Here is a 15,651-nt window from a genome sequence, read left to right on the forward strand (position 1 = left end):
GGGATAGAGTTGGGGTAATTGAACACTCAACAAGGCTTCTCAAACCAAAAGAAGTCATGTCCTACCAACCTGGTTGAATATTTTGAGGCAGTTATTTGGAAGTTGATATAGGTAGCCCAGGCTTGATGTTATTTACTTTGATTTTCCATAGACCTATGCAACATGCCACAAGATAGACTACTGAGAAAACAGAGTTCAATGGGAGTGGCAGGCAGATGATGGGTTAGATAAAGGATTAGTTGAATTTTTATTGACAGAAGATTATTATTAATGATAGCAGTTATGTGTGCACACTGATTACTAGTGGGATCCTGCACAGATTGATGTTAGGATGTTCTTCATACTCTTTATTATTAATATGGATAAAGGCATTGAGAAAACCTTGCTGAACATACGTTGGCTGCCATATTTGCGAAAAAGACCGTGAAAAGTTCTAGGATGTCCAGAGAATGGAAAGGTGCTGTATAAATTGTAATTCTATTTTCTTTCATTTTATATATGGGAAGTTGGGATTAATGTGTGAGACCAGTCTAGGATACAACAGCTAAAACAATCTCAGGTCACAACTTCTAAAAAGAATCCCAAAAAGCAGCTTTAGTTGAGGAATTGACTAGTTTCATTAAAATGATGTTAATCAGAAATAAGCAGATATTTTCTCACAGGAATTGTTCCTAAGATTAAACTACTGTTTTATAAAAACAACCATTAAAATAACAGTCTTAACTTGTTTTTTTTTAAAAAAAGACATTTATAATCGTTGCTATTTTGAAAAAAAGCCGTCCCACTTTGGATTGACACTAAAGTTACAATATAGATCTGGGTCAAGGCCTGAAAGAGGTGCTGTGTAACGTTCTGGAGGAGATAATCTCAAACTGTTTCAGTTTGGTACCAAAAGGAATGTAAATACAGCAAGATGTCAAATCAGGTTTAAAAATGCCCAGGGGGTTCCCTTGGACCTTCTGAGCACTCTTTAAACCAACTCGACATTAATTTAAATGCTTAGTCAATTCAAGCACGGTCTCCAAACATTTAAACTTTAACTGCTGAGTGGCAGACTTTGTGCAAGCATATACACAAAACTCCCTCCAGAGCATAACAACTGAAGTTTGGGCCAAACAGGGTGCTGGTCAGAACCCATTTTTTAGCTACTGGTTTGAGTTAAGAAGCCATGGGCTAACTGCAGGATTAATTCCTATATAACACAATAAAAGATATTGGTATGTTCTGATTCAATACAGCTGTCTTTTTAATAGATATGTAATAAATAAAATTTATATCTTGTACCAGATTGCCCTGGCAATAGAGGCATGTTTGGTTGGACAGTTTCATTGCCTACGTGAATTTAAGCCAGCCAGTTGGATGTCTAGGTTTTCACAATTTATGTCCCTAGCAAACACAATTTGTTGATCAATTTAAAAACTATTTTCTCAGACTGTCAATGGAATGTAAACACAAGTAACCTCTGAAAACAACTCTGCACAACTCTGCCATTGGTGCCTATTCAGAATTGGCAGCCAGTTCTCCAGCTAAGCAGCAAATATATCATTTTATGTCACTCTGTTCTCTACACCAAATCAAGTAGTTAAAACACTAAAACTGGCCATTAACAAATTTGTAAGTAGGCAGCTATTTCATGCAGATAAGTGGCTTGTGTTCTATATGTTACAGCATGCAAAATGAAAATGGTGGAACATTTTCATTCTATCCTGTAAATTTTATTCAACCCAAACAGGTCAGTAAGAAAGTACAAAAAAAACGACTGAACCAAAAAAATGTAGGCAATAAATGGCACTGAAAGGAGCACATCGAAGCCAAGTCTTTAACTCATCTGTAATAGATGTTCATTTCAATCCCAACATAGCCTGAGTGACCGGGTGCATGTGCACTCCATCACCAGTGACAACACAGATAATCTGTGTGTAAATCTTATCGGCTTGTCTGCTTCCATGATAGTTCACTATAATTTTTTTATTCCCTGTGTGTATGTGTAGTTTCTTCAATGTTGTGTCCCTGACACCAGTAAAAAGTTAAAAGATGTCATACCAAGTGTTGCTCTGAGTGAGTTTTTCCAGTTCCTGTTCCATATGATCTTGCAGTTCACTTGGACGGAGCAGTACCTGACAGATGGGGCATATTGGGGCTTGAGTATCATACAGAGTGGCTTTCTTCTTACCTGGTTAGAATAATAACACAAAAATTATTACAAATATGCCACAATAAAAAAATCACTAGATGAGTCCCTCCTCCCCCTTTTTAAAACAAAACTAAGCTAAGCTATGTTTACCATACAAATTTACTTGTCATGCTTCTTCTTGCTTGTGAACTGAATGGACCATTATTCTAATATTTTAAAAGTATCAGTGTGGGTTTCCTTTGGATGCTCCGGTTTCCTCCTACAATTCAAAACTGTGCAGGTTAGATGGACTGGTCATGCTAAATTGCCAGTTACAGTCAACTGCACCTGAAGTACCACCCCTGCCTCCCCATTGTTCCTAACTACAAATGATTACACAAAAGGGGAACGGAAAGCACTTAGCTGCTTTTGAAGTTGCCTACACCTGTGACAACAAGCAGCTGCCAGTAACTTCAAACTAGCTTAGTGCTCCCAGATCCTTCTTTATATTAACATTGTGGTTAGGAATAATGGGGAAGAAGGGTCTGAAGGAGGGCTGTGGGGAACTGGGGTGGGGGGGGCAGTGGTGGTCTGGCCACCCTCACGTCTGAGTGGTTTGGGGGGGGGCGGTGCCCTCTTATTTCAGTGGCGGGAGAAGGATGCTCTTTTGCTGAGGAATTAGGGTATCCCCCCGGTCAACGGGGGAGGGAGGGGTCGTTCATTTCTGTTCTGGGGATAGGGGAAGGAGGGGTGGTCTCTTAATGAACATAAGGCACCCTCAGATCTCTGAGCAGCTGGCTTGGCTGGGGTGTTTCACACTCTGCATAAATTTAAATGGTTAAATTAGGTAAATGCCATCTCACAGCCGCTGCCAGTGCCAGTGGGAAACATTCCGGTTTTTCCACCAGCGTGGGCACTTAGAGGCAATTTGGGTGAATCACACTTAACATTTCAACAAACAGACAAGCTGAAGTATGTTCAGGATCACTTGAGTAATAACATGCAATAATCCCTAAATATATTGGAAGCTCCTGGACTCAGCCAAGCACTTGGATTGAGGAAAGGGGCAATCGATTTGCAAAATAAATTGGCAGTGTCCTTTTACCTAATGACAAGGCTATATTTCCATTCCAATTGACACTACCCGCCTCACCCACCCAAGGTTCGTAAGATCCCGCCTCAGGCCAACAGAGGAGCCGCGCCCGCCCGGATTCCGGGGTGCGTCTGCCGGTAAAATTTTGGGCTATGAATTCAGACTCTTCTATACAACTCATCTTTCTTCAGTGGTGCAACTGAATTTGAATGATGCACGGGGATCTTAACTGGAGCCTCTGCTATGCAAGCTGGATATCCTACCTTGCTAACTGTGATAGGCATGTAGAGTTGACAAGGCTACTGTTTATTTAGGTGGTGGATCAAGCAAAGGAAGTGAGAATCAGAGAAAGAAGGAAGAGCACAGCACCACTAGCAATAGGAGTGCTTCCGATCAGCACAGGATAGCATGACACGGGGACATCCAGAAGCTTAATTGTTCTGAAGGAGGATACTTAATAGATGAGCTGACACCATGGGGAAAGAAAATAAAGTGTCAGACTACAAAGAGGTTTGAATCCAAGTTGACTGTCTCATTTTAATAAACGTATCGCTGCTGCCCAGCCAGTGAACTCTCAAAGGTTTGATGCTGATAGCTCCCAAACTTTGATAATTGAACTTTCCATTCAGTTCTCGTTGTCTAACGAGTCACCAGCTATCCAGCGTCAGACATAAGCCGTCTCAATTATAGATAGAGCTCACAATTAAAGGGGCAGAGGAATAGGAATCCCGCAGCCCTCAATCCATTCATATTTTATTGAGAGAGGGGAGGGAAAAGTGTGAACACGATTCTATCACTTTCTTTTGCCATCTCTGATAAGATATACTGAGGAGTTTGCAGACAATAGCAATGAATTTGCTCTTATAAAAATAACTGGCAATATTTACAGTCGGAAACGACTTCCTCTCATTTAAAAAAGATGACTGGAGAGAGCTGAAGGCAGACCTGAGCCAGAAATTACTTTTGCTTCTATTTTTGTCACCAGACCTTCCACAAACAATACAAATTACTGCGACTGTTTCCCAAAAAAAAACACGCACGTTTCCAACAGGGAAATCCTGTTACAGCCATGCACCAGCACAAACAGATGTCACGTAAACAGCTGTCTCCACCCTTGGCCTCATCCCCTGCCTCTAGTTGTACTGTATTAAAGACTCATTTATTAATAGGTCAGCAATTAACAAGCTAAGCATCCTGACACCTACTGAACACATGGCAAGCGTTTATATTCACAGCAGCTTGGCTGAACATTGGTGTTTATTGACAAAAGATTTCTCCTAATTACTAGGATACGCAAATAAAGTGAAACAAAAATCTCTGACCTTCCAGAGATAAATTTTGAGCTAAAATCTTATTGCTCCGATCAGTCAGATAGTGCTTCACCATACAATCTTTGGTCGGTTGAGTGATTAATAGGAACTTAATCAGAAATGTACGAGAGGAAGGCAGCTGGGGCAGTGTTCAATATGATAAACAGGAGTACAGATTCATTTCTGAGATTTTCCACCTTGTGAGTTCCTGATCCTGGCCATTGTGTCCGAGTCAAGGCATCGAACAGAAGCCAGATGCTTCCCATAGGAAAGAGGGAAGGAGAAACAATCAGCCACTGAGACAACGAAAAGTACAATAGCAAGAATAGTGTTGTCAGGTCTAGGGAGAGGTTGCTTGCTTGACATCTTAGTCAATGGCAAGCGGGAAGAGGGATGTGTGGTGGGAAATGAGGATGTTGTAGGACAAGTCACAAAGATAACAGGAAAACCTAGTTACTTAAAGATGAGTTAAAACATTTTGCAACAAACTGGGACAAAAATATTAATATTAAGAATTAATATTTTTATCAGTTTGGATCAGTGTTCAGCTTAATTTAAACTTTATTCAAATTAAACTTGAATTCAATTCACTCGAGATTGTTTTTCCAGGTCCATTACTTTAGTGATGCCTTTGAAAGATTCACTGGGACTTGAATTTATCTAAACTGGGCTTTATTCCAATCTATTTCTATCACTTCAGAGTAGTTGATCCAACACGATGGGCAGGATCCTCCACCCTTCCCACCAGCAAGATCCATTGGACCTGCCAAAGGCAAATCTCTGTTGTGGGTTCCCTGATGGCAGTATTGACAAGTCATGCAAAATGCCATAGACATTGGCAGGACTGGAAGATCCCGCTGCTGGCCAATAGTGAGTCACTTCCAGTGCCAGAAATCATGCCTCGGGGCGGGGGGTGGGTGGGTGATTGGGAGGCATCCCTCCCATCAGAAAACACTCCAACTTCCGCTCCCGCAACAGAACTTAGACTTCAGAACAGAAGATTCCGTTCCAAATCTCAAAAGAGATCAACAATTTATACTGCATGAGAAGAGAGTGTAATTGGTTCACAAGTGGACTCTAATTGGCAGAGAGGTTGCCATGGAGAATACCCCAGGGAACAGTCAACTGCCAAGCTTCTGATTAAATTCAAACCAGGCAGGTCAACTCTGATGGATCAAAGCCTTGCCGAGAACGAACCAGGGAATGGCTGTCTCCCAAGCTTTTGTTTAGTTGAAAAAGGCACAATGTGTGCACCTGCTTCTTCAGTCCAAGAAGTAATGTAGCTTCTAGAACATAGGACATAGAACATAGAACATTACAGCGCAGTACAGGCCCTTCAGCCCTAGATGTTGTGCCGACTAGTGGAACCAATCTAATGACCCTCTAACCTAAATTATTCCAGTGTTATCCAAATGCCTATCCAATGACCATTTGAATGCCCTTAAAGTTGGCGAGTCCACAACTGCTGCAGGCAGGGCATTCCATGCCCTTACTACCCTCTGAGTAAAGAACCTACCTCTGACATCCGCCCTATAATTATCACCCCTCAATTTAAAGCTAAGTCCCCTTGTGTTAGCCATCACCATCCGAGGAAAAAGGCTCTCACTGTCCACCCTATGTAATCTCTGATCATCTTGTATGCCTCAATTAGGTCACCTCTTAACCTTCTTCTCTCTAACGAAAACAACCTCAAGTCCCTCAGCCTTTCCTCATAAGACCTTCCCACCATACCAGGCAACATCCTGGTAAACCTCTTCTGCACCCTTTCCAATGCTTCCACATCTTTCTTATAATGCGGCGACAGAACTGTACGCAATACTCCAAGTGTGGCCGCACCCAAATTTTGTACAGTTGCAACATGACCTCATGGCTCCGAAATTCAATCCCTCTACCAATAAAAGCTAACACACCGTATGCCTTCTTAACAACCTTATCAACCTGGGTGCCAGCTTTCAGGGATCTATGCACATGTACACCGAGATCTCTCTGCTCGTCGACACTGCCAAGAGTCCTTGCATTAGCCCTACATTCTGTAATCCTGTTCTCTTACCAAAGTGAATCACCTCACACTTTTCCGCATTAAACTCCATTTGCCACCTCTCAGCCCAGCTCTGCAGCTTACCTATGTCCCTCTGCAAACTGTAACATCCATCCTCACTGTCTACAATTCCTCTGACTTTAGTGTCATCCACAAATTTACTAACCCATCCTTCTACACCCTCATCTAGGTCATTTATAAAAATGACAAACAGCAGTGGCCTCAAAACAGATCCCTGCGGTACACCACTAGTGACTGAACTCCAGGTTGAATATTTCTCATCAACCACCACCCTCTGTCTTCTATCAGCTAGCCAATTCCTGATCCAAACCGCTAAATCACCCTCAATCCCATGCTTCTAGCCCAAGGAAATGTGCCACACTACAAACCTAACTGATAATCTTAAATTGATTGTCAGCATAATTCTTTGCATAATCAGAATTGTTCAGCAAGTATTGCCCAGTTGCAGAATCTCAAAGAATGTTGCACATCTGTTCTGGTTGAGTATGTCGGTACTTTGCCTGTTGCAAACAGTCAAAAGGATGTGCTGATTGATATGATTCCCAGTCATTTGGACGAATGGCCTACATACCTGGCATCACACAGGCATTGAAATTCATATATCACATTACTCATTTGTGTGATAGGCGGCAGGAAGTATTTTTGGTTTGACAGCAACATTCTATTGATGGAGAATATCTTTAGATAGTAGCAGTGTGAACCAGCTAGCTTACATAACATAAGAACATAAGAACATAAGAAATAGGAGCAGGAGTAGGCCATCCAGCCCTTCGAGCCTGCCCCGCCATTCAATAAGATCATGGCTGATCTGTCGTGTCTCAGATCCACATTCCCGCCCTCTCCCCACAACCCTTAATCCCCTCGCTTATCAAAAACCCATCAACCCGCGTCTTAAAAATATTTAGCGAGGCAGCCTCCACCACCTCAACGGGCAGAGAATTCCAGAGATTCACCACCCTTTGAGTGAAGAAGTTCTTCCTCAACTCCATTCTAAACCGCCCCCCCCCCCTTTATCTTGAGGCTGTGCCCCCTAGTCCTACTGTCCTTTCTGACCGGGAAGAGCCTCTCCACCTCTATCCTATCCATCCCATTCATCATCTTATACGTCTCAATGAGATCTCCCCTCATTCTTCTAAACTCTAACGAGTACAAGCCTAGTTTATTCAGCCTCTCCTCATAGCTCAACCCCCTCAACTCCGGTATCAGCCTAGTAAACCTCCTCTGCACTCCCTCCAAGGCCAAAATATCCTTGTGTAAGTGCGGTGACCAAAACTGCACACAGTACTCCAGCTGCGGCCTCACCAATGCCCTATACAGCCGCAGCAAGACCTCCCTACTTTTATATTCAATCCCCCTCGCTATGAAGGCCAGCATCCCATTTGCCTTCCTGACCACCTGCTGCACCTGCAGGCTGGGTTTTTGTGACTCATGCACAAGGACCCTGAGGTCCCTCTGTACCGTCGCCTGCTGCAGTTTTTCGCCCCGTAAGTAATAGTCCTTCCTACCATTATTCCTACCAAAGTGGACCACCTCACACTTGCCAACATTAAATTCCATTTGCCATTTCCTGGCCCATTCGCCCAGCCTATCTAGATCCTTCTGCAGACTCTCCACACCCTCCACGCAATTTGCCGTTCCACCAATCTTGGTGTCATCAGCAAATTTCGACACCATACACTCGGTTCCCTCCACCAGATCATCTATATAAATGGAAAATAACTGAGGCCCCAGCACCAACCCCTGGGGCACTCCACTAGTCACCAACTGCCAATCTGAATAGCACCCATTAACCCCCACTCTCTGCCTCCTATTTGACAACCAATCCTCTATCCACGCTAACACCCTACCCCCAACTCCATGCCCCCTTACCTTCTGCAATAACCTCTTGTGAGGTACCTTGTCAAACGCCTTCTGAAAATCAAGAAAGACCACATCCACCGGCTCTCCTCTATCCACCGCCCTAGACACATCCTCATAAAACTCCAATAAATTTGTCAGACACGACTTCCCCTTAACGAAACCGTGCTGCGTCTGCTCTATCAAGCAATTCCCCTCAAGATGCCAGCGCTTCATCTATGGCTCAAAATTTCCAAGGTATTCTGGTGTAGATTGGGCACTTGTGTCTGAAAGTTGCAACCTTAGACCCATTTTCGAGTTAGTATGACGTGCAGGAAGCAACAATCCAATCAGGGTAACCATCATCATGCAGAATGGCTTAGGTGTACCCTATTCCAGCATCAAGCTTGCAAGGTGAGTAAATGGCTCACGCCCTATTGAGGTTACCAATAAGGTCAATCTTATAGCACAGGAAGCCCAACGTGCATATTGACCAGTGAAAGTGGGCTTGAGGTAAACATTAGCAGAGAACCATTGATAGATTTCTTAATCAGCACATCAAGGAAAGGGAGCTCATTTGACTTCCCCATTTCAAAGATGGATATGAGCACAGGGTGGAGCACATTAAGGTGTGTAAGAAAATATTTTCATGCAGTTGCAGTTTCAAATATTGCAAACATATCAGAAATAATCAAGGGTTAGGAGGTTAGGGGTTAGTCCATCGAAGACATATTTACTCTGGGAAACTGACAAAGATACTGATTACAGCTTTGGCCTAGAGGAGATCTCACAACAACAGCATCTATTAGGGATACATGGTGTTGTTAAAACTGAATGCAAGTGCATAAGTTGCAATTAATACAGATTCAGACAATGGTGGTGCTACTAGATTGCTGTGTTATAAAGATATGGTGCAAATGCCTATAGCTTCCTCAAGCATTACATTAGTGAATAAGCTACCACTGTGCAGCTCCTGTTTATGTGGAAAATTTATTATTTCTGTGGAAAATTTGTTCGGAACTGATTGTGGCAACTTGTCTCAACCATTTGGTGAATTCATGTTGTGCAGAACCAATCATATGGAAGATAAGGCATAATGGGGCATCATTTTTGCATGGCTTGGGCAGCCCATATCTGTGTGGATCATAGTCACCACCAGACAATTTGTTACTCTTACACAAGTCCAAACAAACATTTGTCCAACTTGATTTTGATCAGAGCTGTGCTTAGTGGCAGGGCCAATGGATATTAACTTGGATCCAACATTTAGAACAGTGTTCATCTGTTAATATGGTCACACTTCTTATGGGTGAGTAGCATGAAGCTTCCTCTTTGACACTTATGAAAAATATCTTTACAATGAAAAGTGGCCTTCACCATTACTTTTCTAATTTAGCAATTCCTTCCCCTCCACCTACCAAATTTCTGCTACCATAATTTGCAAGGTGAACCATGACCCCTCAGGCCTTAGATTGTCTTCTCAGTCTAAAAGTAGTTACAGGGATTTTGAAAAAACGAGTGGAACGTTTTATGCCTTTTGCATGTGGTTGTTGATACTATAGTTCACTTTTTTTTGTACCAATAACTACAAACCAATTGAGTTGCCTCATGATAAATGGCATTGATTAGCTGGGTAAAAAGTCTGACAACACCAGGTTTAAGTCCAACCGATTTATTTGATAGTAAACTCACAAGCTTTCGAGGTTACCCTCTTCGTCAGGTGACTTCATCTGTTTCACCTGATGAAGAGGGTAACCTCGAAAGGTAGTGAGTTTACTATCAAATAAATCGGTTGGACTTAAACCTGGTGTTGTCAGACTTTTTACAGTGTTCACCCCAGTCCAACGCCGGCATATCCACAACACTGATTAGCTGGCCATGACGTCTGCTAGATTTGTGCCGCAAGTAAACCAGCGTTTGGAAAATCCCATTCTCCTTTGTCTGCTAACACTGGGAAAGGAGAGAAAAAGAGGGCAGGAGACTCTTGGGCCTTCACCCTGGAGACATCCAGTTATCCTCTCTGAGTCTCCAGCCTCTTAAAGGGTTAAATCTATTTCTGAACATTTAATTAATCCATCACATCTCATTGTGCAGCATCTGCAACTAACAAATAACCATGTGAAAGATCATTTAATTTTCAAAGGCCAACCCCCCCGCCTCCTCGTCCCCATTCTGAACTCTAACTTGTATATTCATTTCGTAAGACTGAAAGGACAACATTCTGTTCCAATGGACTGTGGATTTTCAAGAGATCTAGCAAATTATAGGCAAGGCACTATTCCTCATTAATATTTAGTAAAGTGATTGATGATCATTCCATAGGGATCCAACAATCCCTCGGTGGACAGCAGTATAGTTAACTATTCTCTCACTTTTTCTCTCTTCTTTCCTTCCCTCCCCCACCACACACACGCAACAGAATTTTTCTGGTATGTTGAGGACAGTAGTATACAATGAATTGCACAGCTCTGGCTAATGGAATTGGTCAGTGCAATTGTTACTGAGCAAATCAGATGGAGAAAGGAGAAGACAAGCCAGCACCTCAAAGTAATGGCTTAAATTGAGTTTCTTTAAAAGACTAACAGCAATTGCAATGTTCAGACATGGATTTTTTTTAATGCTGTAATTTTACAGATAAGTTTGAAACCTGGCCTTCAGGATGCTAAAATAAATACAGAGTTTTGATATTGTGACATATTCTGCTCTGAAAAAAAAATGACCTGATTGCAAAGACACCATTTTAGAGGTACAAGGCCATCAAACTAAAATGCTACTTTTAACCAAAAACTATAATTATAAAGAGTCAGCGCAATGTATTTTGTATGTGGAAAGTCAAGTTCAATGTTTATAAATTAAATAAGTAGGGTTGGATTATAAAACAAAAATGGTGGCATAGCGCTTGTTTCTGGACTGACAATCTAGAAGCCTGGACTAATGATCCAGGAAACACAAAGTCAAATCCTACCATGGCAGTTGAGTATTTAAATTCAGTTAATTAAATAAATCTGGAATGGAAAGCTAGTATCAGTAATAGTGACCATTGCTGTAAAAACCTATCAGTTTCACATATGTCCTTTAAGGAAGGAAACCTACCATCCGATTTGGTCCTATATATAGGGGAGGCAACGGTTTAATGGTGTTATCGCTAAATTATTAATCCAGAAACTCAGCTAATGTTCTGGGGACCTGGGTTCGAATCCTGCTAGGGAAGCTGGTGGAATTTGAATTCAAAAAAAAAAATCTGGAATTAAGAATCTACTGATGACCATGAAGTCATTGTTGAAGGTTCACTAATATCCTTCTAAGGGAAGGGAATCTGCTGTCCTTACCCTAGTCTGGCCTACGTGTAACTCCAGAACCACAGCAATGTGGTTGTCTCTCAAGTGACCTCGGGCAACTAGGAATGGGCAAAAAATGCTGGCCAGCAAATGCTGGCCAGCCAGTGACACCCATGTTCCATGAATTAATTTTTAAGAATATATATGTATGTATCCAAAACCCATAATAGTTTGGTTGACACTTAACTACTTGAAATACGCGAGCAAGCCATACAACTGTATCAAATTGTCATGAAAAATAATAAGAATAAAACAAGATGGACCACCTGTATTCAACTGAAGCACTGGACACCCAGCTTGGTCATTCCAGAAAGTCCTTCTCACCAACGTTAAAACATTAAAAATTAGAGCACGAATAAGATATTCAGCCCTTTGAGTCTGATCTATATTCAGTATAACCACAGCTGACCTTCATTCCATATATGCGGATCTGTGCCAAAATTGGAAAGTTGCCCCATAGACTAGTGAGCAACAGCCTAACATAGTTATATTCACAGTATCTAATCTTTCAGCCAGTGTTCCAGACTCTTTCATGTCCTACCCCAGCGATATGACAGCCCCCCCACCAGAGCTGATGGCACAGTGAATTATAGAATCCCTACAGTGCAGAAGGAGGCTATTCAGCCCACTGAGCCTGCACCGACAACAGTCCCGCCCAGGCCAAATCCCCATAATCCCACATATTTATCCTGCTAATCCTCCTGACGCTAAGAGATAATTTAGCATGGCCAATCAACCTAACCAAACATCTAAGGATTGTGGGAGGAAACCACAATATGCGGATGAAATCCGCGCAGACACCGAGAGAATGTGCAAACTCCACACAGACAGTTACCTGAGGTCGGAATTGAACTCAGGTCATTGGCGCTGTGAGGAAGCAGTGCTAACTACTGTGATACCATGCCATAGTAAACACTACAGGAATTGGCCCTGGGAATCCATAACATTGAACCCCATGAACCGTTATGGCATCAGGTCAAACATTGAAAAAGGAAACTTCCTGCTGATTACCACTTACAGCCCTTCTTATCTGATGAATGAATAGACCTCCATCTTCACCCCACACGTTCCCCTCTTCTGCCCCGCTTGGATAAAGCATGTTCCAACAGAATTCAAGGCACCCAACACCAACCAGGGCAAGGCAACACATTTGACTGGCAATCTATCCACCACCTCACACATTCAGTCTCTCCATCACGGATGCTCAAGTGTGTACTATATACAAGATGTACTGCAGCAACCGTCCAAGGCTGCTTCAACAGCATCTTCTAAACTGATGAAGGACAAGGGCAGCAAGTGCATGAGAACAACAACACCTACAAGTTCCCCTCAAAGTCACACACCTTCCTGACCAGGGAATACATTACTGTTCCTGCATCATCATTGAGTTAAATTCCAAACTCATTCCATTGTGCAGTACTTTCATCGCAACAACTGCAGCGCTTCAAGAAGACAGCTCACCACCAGTATCTCAAGGGAAATTAAGGATGAGCAATAAATGTTGGTCTTGCCAGTGACACCCACATCCTGTGATTGAATAAAATTTAAAATATTATAAGCCGAGGCGAGTTCAATGGCAAGATTGACAGTTGGATGACATCACTGCCCAACTGATTTGCACCTCAAGTATATTTTTTATTAGTATGCATTTTTACAAGATGTTTTACTCCTGTTTCACTAATCTAATTTTCCCTTTTCTTGACTCAATTTTTTCACGTTCTGTGTAGTTTCCATTCACCTGCTGTGACTGCTGCAATGTCCTCTGCCACTTTGACCGCTTTGGGTTTCCAACCCCAAATATACCCTTCTTATCATGGATATACAGTCCCACTGCATGAACATCCCTCCCAATAATAATGTCTCAGCTCTCCACTTACCCATCATCACCCTCTGGCTTAATTTGTTCCACACTCTAAAAATTTTCTCTCAACTTATCCTTTTGTGCAGTTAGCTATTACAGGAATCTGCATGGATTGCAGCTTTGCCTGTCATTTTGCAAAACTTGAGGAACAGTTTGTTCCAGCCCTAGTCAAGCATCAATCTCCGACTTTTCTTCCATTTCATTCGTGCTAAGCTTGTGCTGCTGCTTGCTTTCACTCTGGTCTTGTCAATTTCATTAACTATGATCATAGAATCCCTACAGAGCAGAAAAAGGCCATTTGGTCCATCAAGCCTGCACCAGTAACAATCCTATCCAGGTCCAATCCCTGTAAACCCATTTATTTACCCTGCTAATCCCTCTTGACACTAAGGGGCAATTTACCATGGCCAAGCAACCTAACTTGAACATCTTTGGTATGTGGGAGGAAACTGGAGCACCCAGAGGAAACCACTCAGACACGGGGAGAATGTGCAAACTTCACACAGACAGTTACCCGAGGCTGGAATTCAGTCCGGGTCCCCGGTCCTGTGAGGCAGCACTGCTAACCACTATGCCACCAAGTCAAATTTTCATCCACATTCTCTTAGCTAATCTCCGACTCTTTTCCTTCCTAGATTATTCTCTTTATCTGCAGCATGGGAAAGATATCTATTACAAATCTCTCCCACAACTACCCACAATAAATTTATTCTTCTCTCAGTTTCTCTTGGTCCATTAGATTTGTTCCAATGACACCACTTCTGGGCCAGAGCTTCTACAATGTCTTTCTTCCTTTTTCTCAACTGACATTTCTCCTCAACAGTGGTCAATAAGATCTTTGACTGTACCCACCTATTTTCCTGCTGTCATCTGTATTTTTCTTCTTTGAACACCAACAGGGTCATCCTTGTCCTCGCCTTTCATTCCACCAGACTCTTTATTCAGATTAGCAGATCACCATATGCAATTTCTGCTAGCTTAGCATAATTTCATCCATCAGGACATTGACTCCCACACACCCTGCTTTATTTTTGCAGAGGGATCGACTTTGAGTACTTGGCTTTGATTTATTATATTTTTCTCTTATATCTCAGTTTTAATCACAAATATTATATGGACATTATAAATCCACTATGAAGTGATCCATTCCAGGAAGACAGTTCAAAAAGCCCCAAACAATTAAAGAGTCAACAATGAGAAAAGATCATTTAGCCCATCATAATTCATCCTTGTGGTAGCCTAATTCCCCTGTAATAATATCCCAACCACTCCACTATTTGTGCCTCTTCTTCCCTGCTCTACAACTTGCATGATTTGTGAAAATAATTTGTTCTTGATATCTGTTTTAATTTTATTTTTCACTAATTTAAATGTACATCCTTTAGCCCTATTTCTTGACTTGCTTTCCAAAGTAATAATTGGTGTTTATTTTATATATAATATTTTAATAGATATTTTCATAATTTTTCTCCCTTACTCATCTTCACTCCAGATGCAAAGCTTAATTTATCTTCTCTTTCTTCATTGCTTTCTACTTTATACTTGGAATCAATAATGTTCCTCTTCTGCTCCCTTTCCAAAGCATTTATGTCTTCTTTTGTAGCACAATGGCCAAAACTGAATACAGTGCTCTAAGTGTAGTGTGTCCAGTACACAGTTGGACTATGTTCCATATTTAATTTTTGTGAAGGAGAGAAATTTTGTGAATGAGAGTAGTCTTCAGCTACTTCATCAATGACCTTGCCTCCATCATAAGATCAGAAATGGGGATGTTTGCTGAGGATTGCACACTGTTCAGCACCATTTTGTGTGTCAAAATTTGCAGATGACACTAAGATGAGTGGTAGAGCAAAGTGTGCAGAGGACATTTGAAAGTGCAGAGGGATGAAGAAAGTTTAAATGACTGGGCAAGAAGGGTCTGGTAGATGGAGTACAATGTTGGAAAATGTGAGGTCATCCACTTTGACAGAAATAACTGCAAAAACAGCTATTATTTAAATGGTAAATTGCAGCATGCTACTGTGCGGAAGGACCTGGGTGT

At 41.9% G+C, this 15,651-nt stretch overlaps 1 protein-coding gene across 1 annotated transcript in view; it reads right to left on the reverse strand.

Annotated features, from left to right (window-relative positions):
- rnf220a (ring finger protein 220a) overlaps window positions 1-15,651 on the reverse strand; it is a 470,498-nt gene that overhangs the window by 210,526 nt on the left and 244,321 nt on the right. Inside the window, exon 3 of the mRNA XM_080195392.1 lies at window positions 2,044-2,173. Within this exon, the coding sequence (XP_080051518.1) occupies window positions 2,044-2,173 (130 nt within the window). The remainder of the gene's footprint in view (window positions 1-2,043; window positions 2,174-15,651) is intronic.

The sequence above is a fragment of the Carcharhinus amblyrhynchos genome, chromosome 9 (assembly GCF_965287045.1).
Source record: "Carcharhinus amblyrhynchos chromosome 9, sCarAmb.v2.hapA, whole genome shotgun sequence".
In the NCBI taxonomy this organism is placed as follows: Eukaryota; Metazoa; Chordata; class Chondrichthyes; order Carcharhiniformes; family Carcharhinidae; genus Carcharhinus; species Carcharhinus amblyrhynchos.